This window comes from Lacerta agilis, chromosome 8, assembly GCF_009819535.1.
Source record: "Lacerta agilis isolate rLacAgi1 chromosome 8, rLacAgi1.pri, whole genome shotgun sequence".
NCBI classification, from domain to species: Eukaryota; Metazoa; Chordata; class Lepidosauria; order Squamata; family Lacertidae; genus Lacerta; species Lacerta agilis.
Window position 1 is genome coordinate 65,389,126 of NC_046319.1, and position 14,047 is coordinate 65,403,172.

Genomic DNA, 14,047 nt, shown 5'->3' on the forward strand with positions numbered 1-14,047 from the left:
TGCTTCCTTTGCCTCAGTGCCTCCTCAAACTCAAGATTTCTTCAACCTAATACAACCTGCATGCCCTCTGCCCTCCAGTAACCTCCTTCACTAAATCCTCTTCTGTCCCCAACAACCAAGGTCCATGAAAAAAAAATGCAAAACATTTCTCTCACTGGGGTTGCACACTCATCTCGCTCTATAGGCGGAGGGAGCTGGCGTTTGTCTGCAGACAGCTTCCGGGTCATGTGGCCAGCATGACTAAGCCGCTTCTGGCGAACCAGAGCAGTGCACAGAAACGCCGTTTACCTTCCCACTGGAGGGGTACCTATTTATCTACTTGCACTTTTACATGCTTTCAAGGGTATAATGAAGTTGTAGATGGACTATGGCCATTGGACATGCTGGCTGGAACTGAGGGGAGGACACCATTTGAATCCCTTGCTCTCAGTGCCAGACCAAACCCTGTAGAGGCCCCTAGGCAGTCGAAATCCTGAGGCTTCCCTCATGTGCATGCTCTAGGGGGATAACATTGAACTAAGAAAGCTTGATTGTAATTTTCTTTCAGGATCAAATCAGTATTGTTTTGGTTCTTTGTCGAAAGGGCCCCTGAAATGCATGGGGTCTAGATTAGTTCTCAGTGAGGTGACACAGAAAAAACATTTCCAATGCTTTATTTCTTTGGCAAACAATTTTCTATGGTAAAAAATGCATTGTTCAATAATAACAATCCCCATCACCATAATTATAATGAATCAACACGATACAAATCCAATTAAGAAATCGGAAGGGATACAATGCCAATTAAATCTTAGCTGTAATTAACTCCTTTCAGGGAAGTATCCCTAAGAAGTCCATATATTTATGAGCACATTTCTCCAGGCATGCTAAAATTAGTACATTAACCATTTTCACGGTCTCCTTCAGCTTTCCCCCTTAAAATATAAATACAAGTAAAGGAGAAGTGTATGCTACTGAGTTGCCACATCTTAAAACATTTACAAGCCTTCCAATAAAAAACAATTCCCTAGTAAAGCTTTGAATTCATTTCAATGCAACATTTAATCCACACAAAGTATCCTCGCTCCTGCAACATTCCACCTACTCTGTGGGCTTGATCCAGGTTTTCAGCGACCAATACCAAAAGCAAAGTAAAACACACATTCACGTTCATGGGAAACATCGCTGCTGATAGAAAACTTACCTAATGTAGTTACAATAATGTTATCACATTATACCAAATCAAACCAGAGGCTCATCTATTGTCAGTATTGTCAAAGCCAATGGTTCTCTTACAAATATGAAAGATCAGAAAAGAGAAAGACTTATTTGAGTAGTTGAGGAGACGAGTGTTTGCCTGTCTCAAATTAGACCTAATATAAACGAGATTACCCGGCAAAAGCAAGCTCATACCTCTCATGGGGTTTGTATACATACTTAGTGCATGTGTAAGAGGCTCGTGTATGATTGTATTTTGGGAATGACTCCTGTTCTTATGTAGCTGCATTGTTTCATACTTTCTGGACGTCCCATGATCATATTACAAAGTAGTTGTGTTCTATGTTATAATTCAAGAACTGCTAGGAGTCGTTTCCTCTTGTTTTCCAATGTATTTCTTATCAATAAAAAAAATAAATCAGTATGGTACAAGTAAATTTTTCTTCTGAAAGTATGGCCCATAGAAAAATAAAGTTTGAGAACCACTGGTCTACATTGACTGAAAGCAGCTCTCTAGGATTTAGGTATCTTTCCCAGCTCTACCTAGAGATGCCAGAGATTGAACCTGGGATATTCTGCATGCAAATAAGGTGCCATTGAGCTAAGGCCCTTCCCATAATTTGTTCCACAGTAACAATACATTGACTTCTTCTTGTTGTTGTTGCTGTTGTTGTTTTGTAAGTATCAACCTGCTGCTGAATAAAGTACAGTCGTACCTTGGATCTCAAATGCCTTGGTTCCCAAACAAATCAGCTCCCAAACAATCAAAACCCGGAAGTGAGTGTTCTGGTTTTCGAACGTTTTTCGGAAGCCAAACCTCTGGCGCAGCTTCTGCAGCTTCCGATTTGTTGCAGGACACTCCTGCAGCCAACGAGAAGCCACGCCTTGGTTATTGAATGGTTCTGGGAGTTGAACAGACTCCCGGAATGCATTCTATTTGAGAACCAAGGTACAGCTGTATCTTTTTATTGTTTTAATAAAAGTCATCCTTTAATACCTGACCTTTACTTGACAATACTTGACCAACCCTTTTTTAACTGCTCCACTACTCTTTGGTACAATGCAGCTCCCAAGTTCAATTCCATGGATCTCCATGTAAGATTGGGCATGTTCCTTGTCTGAAATCCTGGAGGTACACTGCCAGTCCGAGTAGGCAATACTGAACTGGATGGACCACTGATTTGATTCATAGGAAGCTTTCAATATTCCTATATTCTGAGCTATGGCATTGAGTGGGTGGGTGGGAACGGCAACAAGAGGTTGGTTTGGGGATGTGGTGAAGTTACATTTTATATCTCCAAGAGATTCATTATATACATAGATATTTTTTAGGATAGGGTTTTTTTTAATACATTAAAAACATACACTTCAACATACTGTCACTTAGATTCACTTCCTGCAAGCTCATCAAACTTCTCAGAAACGTTTTTAATGGCTGCCTCCTCAGCAGCCCAAAAGTCCAGCCTCTGAAGCCCACACACAATTGGCTCTGTGGACAATGGAAAACAAAAATTTTATTGTTCAAAATGGCATGCAGCTCCATCGCCTAGAACAGTATGTGTGCAAATGAGATTCTCCTTCAGGGGCTAGCTCCAAGCATTTTACACAAATATGGTCCCTTCTGCTGCAAAACTAGGATAAGTCAGGGAATCTTTTGAGCTGAACAGATATTATTATTATTATTATTATTATTATTATTATTATTATTATTATTATTATTATTATTTTACTCAGAAGATATGCAATCACAGCGCTATCTGCAGGACATGAAAAATAACATCACTAGTGGCTGGTAGGCATGCTCTATGGGGAGCTGACTTCAGGCACCATGCCCTTTGGCAGACCAACTCTGTGCTACAAAGATGTCTGCAAACATGACACGAAGGCTGTCAACACCAACCCCTCCTTGTGGGAATCCCTTGCAGATGATCGCAGTGCCTGGAGACAGACAGTCAAGTTGTGTATCCACAGCAATGACCAGATGAGGAATGACCCCTGGGAGGAATGTAGAGTGGAGAAACGCCATGGTGCATCTGCAGCAGCACAACTGGATGCCTTCATCTGCCCCAGCTGCAACAAACCATCTCTTTCCCTTATCAGTATCTACAGCCACAGCAGACACTGTGTAACCTTCCAACAGCTTGACCTCACCCCTGGAGAGGCACTCCTCCATTGTCTCCCGAGACAGATGGATGCCAACACGTGGCAGATAGCACTTTTGAACTCTCCATCTAGCTGGCCGCTGTTTGAAACAAGAGATTGAGCCAGGTGGGCCCTTGATCTGACCCAACTGGGCCCCTGTATATTCCTAGACAATTGTTGGGTAACCCACAGCTTAACTGTAGGCATTTTTACTTAGAAACAAAACATGTTCAAAGACACATACCCCCAACAATTGGATCCCGGCCTGAATTACAGAACATTGGAGAGGGTCCAAAAAGCTACTTAAATTCTACCCAAGAGCTTGGACCATTCTGTTTAAAGTCCACCCCCCCCCCCTTGAAAAGCAAGCCTCCATGCCATTTTTTTTAAGTGCTTTGGAAAATCCCAATCTCAAAAGTGCTTAGCTATGTAGCATGCAGTGGGGGAAGGAGAGGAGAATGCACTACAAAAGCCCCTTAGGAATGTTATGGAGAACTAGCTGTATGGTTCTCTGGATCACAGGCATTCATGATATGAATTCAGGGGGTTTCCTCTGTTTTGCATTGCACTCGACACACTGCTGTATCTGCCCCACTGACAGGCATCTTCTGCTTGCAGCCTGTTAGCTCAGTCGGTTAGAGCATGGTGCTGATAATACCAAGGTCGCAGGTGGAATCCCCATACAGGCCACCTAGATATTCCTGCATTGCAGGGGGTTGAACTAGATGACCCTCAACTCTAAAATACAATGATTCTATTATTCGATGCTGAGAATTGTACTCAGTGTTCGAAACTCCCTTTGTTCTAGGTGCATTTTGCGACAGGGAATTTCATTAGCACAAGCAGTTTCTGAGCTCTGGGTGCAGTACTGAGCCTAAGTTTTCAGATTAAAATTGCGGGGTGGAAGGAAAGAAGAACTTTTTTCCAGTGGCGGAGCCACGCCCCCAGGATGCACGCCAGCCCTGTCCCCACCTGCTCTCCACCACCACCACCACCCCGGTGCCAGAGCATGAAGCTCTGCCACTGCCTTTTTCTGCCTCCCCACTTCCAGCCACTCTCTGAAGACTAGAGAAGAGGCTTTCTTAAGAATATTAGGGGGGTGGGCAGGGGAAGGACTAGGCCATGTGAAAAATGAACATAATATTTGAGCTGCAGTTCATACATTTTCAGCTTTATATTCTTGTTATATATATATATATATATATATATATATATATATATATATATATATATAAAGTGTGCCTAGACATTCTGTTGTTGTGCCCATAACCTAGGCTTAAGGTGCCATTTAGCTCCTAGCTTTCATATATCACTGGCTGTGCTGCAAGACAGTGTCTTTGCTGGACAGTAGCAGTTCAGACTGGGGCATCACCTGTGTTTGAATTCAATCATAAATAGATTCCCTGCTCACACAACACAAAGCCTGCAGGAAAACAGCTGGTGCTTGTTTTCTGGCTTAACTATAGTTAAGAAAGCAAGAGCGATCTATGTACTCCTTGCCACTTTCTAGGGCAAACTCCCCCCCCCCTTTTTTATTAAATTCATATTACACGTTAGTTACCATACAATCGGGTATAGGGTTAGATGTGGGGAATCCGTATATATAATATAATATATGTTATGTACAGTGCTGAAATTGTACAGGCAAACGTCCCCTCTCTTCCCTTGTTGGTCTTAACCCAGGTTAAGGATGGTATGAAGGCAATGCTAAGCCAGAGGTCACTAACACAGAGCCCACAGGCACAAAGGCACATATGCATCCAGCTGCTGAAGCAAACTTGAAAGAAGCGTTCCAGTGTACCCAATAGTGTGGCTACTGGCTGTGGTGAATGCTTGCTTGTGGGGGCAGGAGCCTGCAACAGTTTCGATGGTTTGCAAATGCACCCACAGGCCAAAAAGAAAACGTTGATGAACCATGTGCTAAGCTCTGTGGTTTATAAGAAGAACTACAGCAAGCCTTGGACTCGTGTGCCCCTCCCTTCTCCAGCAGAAGCACAAGGAGAAGTTTGAAAGCTCTCGCTTTTGTTTTTGATTAACTTCAGCTTGCCATATTGTGTCAACCAGGGTGAAATGCAGCTAGCTAGTGGCTAACAGAAATGAGCCAGTTTCAAAACATGGGTTATGAAGCTGACTTGTTTTCTCTAACCACAGTTAAGATCAATCACAGTTTAGGGAACAGACAATGTATTAAACTGTGGCTGATCTAAAACGGAAGAGGAGGCTTTCAATTTCCTATTTGCAACTGCTCCAGAAGAGGAGAGAGAGAGGAATGTGCAAACCTGAGAGGAGGTATGGTTTTTTCCCCTATCACACTGAACCATGGTTTAGTGTTACAGGGGAAAACACCATACCATAGTTTAGTGTGATGGCCAAAAGCAGACAAGAGCCACATCTGCCCATCGCAGCCCCTCTTAATCAAAAATGGAAAAGATGAGTAGTACTGAGAAAATACAGACCTGGACTCTTAGGCTTAAAAGGTAACAGAGTGAAAACCTTACTGCTGCAGAAAATGAGAGAGCACAACCCACTCAAAATCTATTAACCATGGGTAAAAGATTGTGTCATGATCTGAAGCAGTCCAGTCCAGCAAGAACTGATCTACTTGATTCTCCCGACAATGAAGATCAGGCTCCAAGTCGTTGCTTGCACCCGGCTAATTTTTGGCAACCCAGCGGACTGGAGAAGGAAGTAAATTCCTGGCCTCAAGGAAGCCAATCCTGATGTACCTCAGACAGAAAGTGGGGTAGTAATCAACTCCAGCTTAAAATGTACGCAGCTAGACTTAATTTGTTTTCGACTTACCTCCAGGCAAAATGTTTAACCCCTGCTATTAGCTTAACAACATTGCCCATGGTTGGATGGAGAAATACAATATTTTGCTCAGTACATTAAATACTAGCACAAGAAGGAAGCGAACAGAGCTAGTTAGATATCTATTGTAAGAGAAATGCCACATATAAAGCAGAGATTTGCTCCTGAAAATAAAATTACACATCTAATTGCAGATTCGATATCTGGCTTACCAGCCTCATTAGGAAAATTTTTAAAGTTACATCTTCTCTCGTTTGAGATGATCATTAAAAAATAATTGGGTAGCCCATTTGGTTGTAGATTTATTTTTCAATTGGATGTCTATGACAAAATACCAGACAATGTTAGGCCTGTTTAAAAGTCTATATTTATCGGGTTTTAGCTGCACCTTCAGTCCTCATAGGGCTATTTTGGACATCTTTCCTCACCTTAGGCATTCAATTTTATTTTTTGTATTCTGCAAGCCTCAGAACTCCACCAGTGATCTTCACCCCTTTTTCTAATGGCTACAGTGTCCAGACACGCACAAACTTTCCCTTTCCCAGTGAGAAAATGAGCCATAGCTTGAAGCAGTGGAGCACAACCAAAGGAGATACTTTGGCATCCCACCAGCCCAGAGTTACAGAACTGTCAGGGCATGAGAGACCCTCTCCAAGAGTACAGGATGTGCTGTTTAAGGCAAGCTAGTTTCTGCATCTCTCACAAGGATGTAAGGAGAGGCTGCTGGATTAGGCCAATGGCCCATCTAGTCCAGCATCCCGTTCTTGCAGTGGCCAACCAGGCTGCCTGTGGGAAACCTGCAAGCAGGACCCAAGCACTCTCCCCTCCAGCAATGGGTATTCAGCAGCATTACTGCCTGCAACCATAGAAGCATCAGATCCGAGCCATAAAGGCTAGTAGCCATCGATAGCTTTCTCCTCCATGAATTTGTCTAATCCCCTTTTTAAGACTCCAGGCTGGGGGCCATTACTGCATCCTGAGGAACAGAGTTGCTCCTCGGTGCTCTCATTCATTTCCCTTGCTCCCCCACTCCCTCCACGAACACACCACTTGCTCCTAAGGAGGAAGGAGAAATTGGATTCACATAGAAAAACCAGCCTCCTTAATCTTCACCTGAGCCAAAACAATACGCAAACCAAAAAATACAGACCGTTCTTGAAAGTAACAGTTCTCCAAATTCTGCCATGCAGTTCTTCAGTCAAGTAATGTGTTCAGAAAAACATAAATGAAGGTAGTGTGCGCATAAAGACGTACGTTGGCTCCCAGTATGTTTCCGAGCACAATTCAAAGTGCTGGTGCTGACCTTAAAAGCCCTAAACAGCCTCAGCCCAGTATACCTGAAGGAGCGTCTCCACCCCCATCATTCAGCCCAAACACTGAGGTCCAGTGCCAAGGGCCTTCTGGCAGTTCCCTCACTATGAGAAGTGAAGTTACAGGGAACCAGGCAGACGGCCTTCTTGGTAGTGGTGGCCACCCTGTGGAACGCACTCCCATCAGATGTCAAGGAAATAAAAAAACAACTACCGTATTTTTCGCTCCATAGGATGCACTGGACCATAGGGCGCACCTCATTTTTAGAGGAGGAAAAAGGAAAAAAAAATATTTTTCTGGTTTTCCTCCTCTAAAAGCCCTGTTTTTTTGAGGATCAGCTAAAAGTTTTGCGGGTTTTTTTGCAAAGGGAAAAGCCCTGGTTTTTTGAGGATCAGCTAAAAGTTTTGCAGCTTTTTTGCAAAGGGAAAAGCCCTGGTTTTTTTGAGGATCAGCTAAATGTTTTGCAGCTTTTTTTGCAAAGGGGGAAAAGCAAATCTCCTTTTGCAAAGGGGGAAAAGCAAAGAGGAAAAGCCCCATTTTTATGGGGTTCAACCCACATTTCAGAAAAATCTTAAGGAAAGGGAGCAGTTTCTACTGTTTCCAGACAGATAATCTAATCAGCCAGTCACATGTCCTGGGGAAACAAACAACCTCCCTCTGCAGCACATTCAACAAAGGAGGACGGGGCTGAAAAGGAGCTGGGACTCTTATCTCTCTCCCGATCTCTTGCTGATCAGCTGCTGAGCGGGGTCCTTTCAACACCCCCTTTTCTCTTTGTAAAATAAAAAGCACAATCTGCTTTTGGCCCCTGGGCAATTTAGCTCCAGGGACCACCATTCGCTCCATAAGACGCACAGGTATTTCCCCTTACTTGGAAAAAGTGCGTCTTATGGAGTGAAAAATACGCTATTTGACATTTAGAAGGCATCTGAAGGCTGTTTAGGGAAGTTTTTAATGCTTGATGTTTTTTCATGTTTTTAATATTATGTTGGGAGTTGCCCACAGTGGCTGGGGAAACCCAGCCAGATAGGTGGGGTATAAATATGTTGTTGTTGTTGTTGCTGCTGTTGTTGTTGTTGTTGCATATATCCACAAAAATAACATACAAAGGGGCATTATATTCAGGGAAATGTGTCTTATTTGGTGAAACTTGCCCTGAAATACTGGTGAATTTTCACAAGGTTAATCACCAAGTGATGTGGAATTGTGCGGAACTGAATTTAAGATTGAGAAAAATGAGAATCTGAAAGAAAACAAAATTCACCCATTTCCCCCACCCCAGCCAGTGCAGCAGAATATTTATCTCCATCCCTCTGGTAGGAATAAAACAACTCCAGCCACTTTCCACAGCTGTCGACAGTGCTTGAAAAGCCATCTCTTTGCCAGCACCAAGTCCCTTCACAGCTGCCAGCCCCTTGGGGGGCGGGGAGGGAGAGCAGTCCTCCCATTAACTCAAGCTGGACTCCCTTGGTATCAGTCTCCAGCTGCTCAATGTTTCTCATTGCTTCTCTATGCCACCTACAAGGTTTTGTTCTCATGCACACGGGGTGGGGAGGGGTGTGTGTGTGTGGAGACATTTGTTAGAAGCTTTTGGAAGTGATTGCAAGACAGATTCCCTCCCCCTCCCCTCCAATCAATAGATTATTAGAAGCTTTACAGTGGTACCCCGCTAGACGAATGCTTCGCTAGACGAAAAACTCGCTAGACGAAAGCATTCGTCTAGCGGGAGGCTGCCCCGCTAGACGAAAAAGTCTATGGGGCTGCCTCGCAAGACGAAAAAATTTTGTCTTTTTTTTTTTTCGTTTTGCGGAGCGCGGCTCCCATTGCCGCTCCGCAAGACGAAAACCCCGCTAGACGAAAATTTTCGCGGGACGAATTATTTTCGTCTAGCGGGGCACCACTGTAATTTGTGGGTGTTTGGGCAAATACCCAAAGAAACAAGTGGATTGGGGGGGGGTGGAAGGTAAACAACAGTCAACAAACAGAAGAAGTTAAACCCTATCGATATTTGAGTTTTTGTTTTTAAACTGCACTTGACTGAAGTGGATTGTGTATCCAGCGGATTTTTTTTAGACACTGGTCCCACCACTGAGGTAAACAAGTTATTTCTGCTCTAAAAATATTTTATGTATTTCCAGCTGCTCGGCTGATTTTGTTCCCAGTACCTCCCTGCTTTCCTGTCATCCAGGCTCAGAAAGCCACATTATCTGGGGCTCCACAGCTATTGCAGCCGTTCCTAGAGTACATTGCTTCTTTCCGAAGCCAAGCGCAGACTTCATAGTGTCGACAAGTCGGAGTTTAGGGACTTTTCCTTTCCTGTGAATGGACAGCTCTTCACGATAGATGCTTTCCCACAAGCCTCTGGGGCTAGAACATCAAGCCCAGAATCGTTGCCTTCACCCAAAGGAAGTACCTCATCTCATTATTTCAGTTACTGGCAGGTAATATATGGATTTATGACAGAATATTGGAAGCCGACTATTTATTTGTCTCACTACAGCTGTGAGGGAGAAGTTACGACCTTCCAAATGTTGGACTCCAGCTCCCAACAGCCTCAGCCAGCAGGGTGAGGGATGATGGGAGTCCAACAAAATATGGAGGACCACAGGTTCCCAATCCCTACACTGCAGCAATCATGCTTGAAAAGCCACCTTCCTTAACCTGGCACCCTCCAGGTGCTGCTGGGACCCTAACACCCATCAGCTCCAGGCAGGATGGCCAAAGGTCAGGGGTGATACAAGCTGGAAGGCAGCAGTCTTGGGAAGGTGGCATTAGTGAAGAAAAAGGGAACAGGACCCTGGATATGGTTTAGGGATTAACAACGCATGGGAGAGACACGGCCTCCACCCCAACCCAGGAACTGGATGCATGGACTCTCTCGTGAATTGGGAACGGCCCCGACCAATGGCAAAGCAACTGGAAGATTCCAGTTAGGACCGATAAAAGGAAAGCACTTCTTTGCACAACACATAGTTAAACTATGGAACTCATTGCCACAGGAGGCAGTGGTGGCCACCAACCTAGATGGTTTTAAAAGAGGATTGGACAATATCATAAGAGTAGAGGCTTCTAGCCATGATGGCTTTGCTCAGCCTCTACAGCTGGAGGCAGTAATGCTTCTGAATACTATTTGCTTGAAACTACAGGAGGGGAGAGGGCTCCTGCACTCAGGGTCCTGCTTGAGTTTCCCACAGGCTTCTGCTTGGCCACTGTGGGAACAGAACGCTGGTCTAGATGAGCCTGATCCAGCAGACTTTCCTTATGTTGATATGTTTGTTCTGGCACATAGAAAATGCAGCAGCCAAATATGGAGGGTGACCTTTTCTTTTCTTTTCCCTTTTTTTAAAAGAAATGATCTAGGCATTTCCCATCATTGACTTTCGCTAAAGGAAATAAGAGTGCTTTGCAGAGTGACCTCATCGACATTTTAATACAATGCATAAATCAGGCTTTTAAACAGCAGGGCTCAAGTAGACATTAGGGGTGATACACATGGGCGTCTGCCGCTAGAGATCCCCCTACCTCTCGAAGCATTTAGCTAAACTCGTGTGCAGCATGATGCCACCCACAAAGGGCACTGACCCTCCACCTTGGCCCAAAACAGATGGCATGGCACAGGGGCAAAGCAGAAGTGCACAGGAAGTTACCGGTATCTTCAATCTATGTGTCCATCTATCCCAGTAATGCCTCCTCTGATAGGCAGTGACTCTCCATGGTCTCAGGTAAAGGGTCATTTCCATCACCTGCTACCTGTTCCTTGCAGCTAGAGGTGCACCAGGGATCTTGTTCATATGAAGTATGTGCTCAGCCAGAGCTATGGGCTGTGTACACGCCATACATTTAAATCACACTTGGGAACTGTAGTTTAAGGGTGCTAGGAATTGTAGCTCTGTGAGCAGTAAATTTCAGTTTGCAGGATTCTCTTTGAGTGATGGGAAGGATGAGCCTTAAATGTGCTTCAGATATATGGTGCACATATCTCTTCCCCTGTGGGCCATCCGATGAAGCTGAATATTGGAAGATTCAGGAGAGATAAAAGAAATGAATTTCTCCGTGCAGTACATAGTTAAACTATGGAACTCCCTCCCACAGAAGGCAGTGATGGTCGCCAACCTAGATGCCTTCAAAGAGGATTAGACAAATTGATGGAGGAGAAGTCTGCTGAAGGCTATTAGCTTTGATATCTATGTTCTTTCTCCACTGTTGGAGGCAGTCCTGCTTCTGAACACCAGTTGCTACAAACCACAGAAGGGGAGAGTGCTCTTGTGCTCAAATTTCACTTGCAAGTTTTCCCAAGGGCACTGTGACAACAGGATGCTGGACCAGGTGGACCACTGGCCTGAACCAGCAGGCTCTTCTTGTGTACCTATGACGATGCAAAGGTTGGATGGCCATCTGTCATGGATGCTTTAGCTGAGATTCCTGCATTGTAGGGGGTTGGACTAGATGACTCTTGAGGTCCCTTCCAACTCTACAATTGTATGATTCTATGAGTGGCATTGGGCAGGGCAGGAAGAACACCAACCATCCTACAAACTGAGAAACTGTTAGCTCCTCAACCCTCTTGGCAATATAACCTTTCCCCTATAATATTCCATACTACGTGGTAAGTTGGAGGAAACAAGGTATGTAAGCTGCCTTAAACTTCCCCCAGCTGGTGCTGTTGTGACTCTGACTCCCTTCAGCCGCAGCTGGCACGGCCAATGGTCAGGGATGATGGGAGCTGTAGTCCTCACAAGAGGGTGGCCAGCTTGTAGGAAGGCTGCCTTAAGCAACCTTCCCCCCCCCCATCCATGCAAGGGACCCGGCTTGTGCCACAGGCAATAATGACAAGGCCCTGAGGGTAAAGAGAAACTAGCAAGAGCTTGAGCGCCACAGAGGCCAAACTGCGTGCAGAGAATCTCAATGGGCCAACCTCACCCCGCTCCTTCCCTTTTAAGCAATCAGCAAACATCATCTCCATCATTTGCTGGAATGACAGCCAGCATTTTCTTCAGGCAGGAGGCTTGACAATTGAGGGGGAAAGCAATGGAAAGAGGAAAGCAATGGCAAGAGAACTGGTCCAGGGCATTGATATGCAGTCCACAGGGGCACACACACAAATAGGACTAGCCAGCCAACCTCCCTCCTACACAGAGAACAGAATGGCAGGGAATCAGCTTAGAGAGGAAAGGCAGGGACAGCAACTCCCACAGAAACCGGCCTCCTCCCAACATTTCGCTGCAGTTCCAGCAAGTCAGAAGGGAGAAAAGAGGGGCGGGGGAAATAAACCTTCACCCACCCCATGGCAAACCCACCCAAAATAAAGCATGCAGAAGGAACAACAACGAAATTGCAAAGGAGATAAGAGAACGCCCTCTTTATTTGTAACCCTACTTCCCAGCTGACCTTCAAATGACATCTAGATATGGCTTTCACCCACCCCGCCTTCGCCCCCGCCCCCGCCCCCCAAAAAATGGAAATCTGGGACCAGGAAGAGCGAGAAGTGCCTTTATTTATTGCCACCATCTGACGTGGCTGAACGATTCCTCTGGTGGAAGCTTTGCAATCACCATGAAGATTAACGGGAGACGGGGGTCCCACCTCTCTCCCCACCCCCAACAAAGCCCTTTGCAACTCCAGCTGCAATCCTGGCCAGCTATGTTGGAGCCTGACACACACACCCCATGGACTAAGGGGGCTTATTCCCAAACAAGGCTGCAACACTAACATGTCCCAGAGAGAGAAGACACTGGAGGCCCCATTCACAAAATAAATCCAAGAAAGGGGGAGAGAGAGACTATAAGGCTGCAGTCCTTACGCGCCTTTACCTAGGAGTAAAGCCCCGCTGCTCTTACTTCCAAGCAAGGCTGCGATCCTTCCTAAGGCGTGCTTTTCCAGAGGAATATGCCCCGCTGAACACAATCGACTGGGCCTTAAATGCCAAAGAAACTCGCCTGCGATCTGGCAGCCAGGCGCACGTTTTACCTGTAAGCAAGCCCCACCGGGCGAGAGGACTCGTGGCTGAGCCAAAACTGGCTAAAGGTCGAGCTAAGCGAGGAAGTGGTGGGAGAAAGCGCACAAGATGCGACCCAAGCAGAGAGAGGGAGGCCGCCTCCTTGAGCCAACACGCCCACCCAGGGAGCCACTTGTTTCCCCACGAATGCAAAAACCCGCAGCTGCTCCTTCCTCTCCCCCACCGATGGGCAGCCAGGAAGGGTGGAGCGGGGCGTGGGGGTTGCGAGTCCAAAGGGTCCCGCGGGAGGAAAGGCGGTGGGGGGGGGGAGGCAGAAAGGCGAAGAAGCCCCCTGTCAAGGAAACTTGGCACGACAGGCCCAGGATAGAGGCAAGGCGTCGAGCCGCGGGGAGGAGGAAGAAGGCAGAGACGTAAACCTGGAAGCATTGGGGGGGGGGGTGCGCGTCATGTGGGGAAGGAAGCAGGGCCGGGTGCCGTCGAGGGGGCGTCAGAGATGTCACTTACCCGGGCGACGTGGCCGTCCAGGAGCAGGAGCAGCAAGAGCGGCAGCAGGAGCCCTCCCTGTCGGCGGGGCCTCGACGGCAGCAGCCGAGGCATCTCCTTCATGCTGGGAAGGGGCGATCGGGGCGC

At 46.1% G+C, this 14,047-nt stretch overlaps 1 protein-coding gene across 1 annotated transcript in view; it reads right to left on the bottom strand.

Annotated features, from left to right (window-relative positions):
• The window catches only part of SDC3 (syndecan 3), a 118,315-nt gene extending 104,268 nt beyond the window's left edge, over positions 1-14,047 (bottom strand). Inside the window, exon 1 of the mRNA XM_033157996.1 lies at positions 13,922-14,047. Within this exon, the coding sequence (XP_033013887.1) occupies positions 13,922-14,023 (102 nt within the window). The 5' untranslated portion in view covers positions 14,024-14,047. The remainder of the gene's footprint in view (positions 1-13,921) is intronic.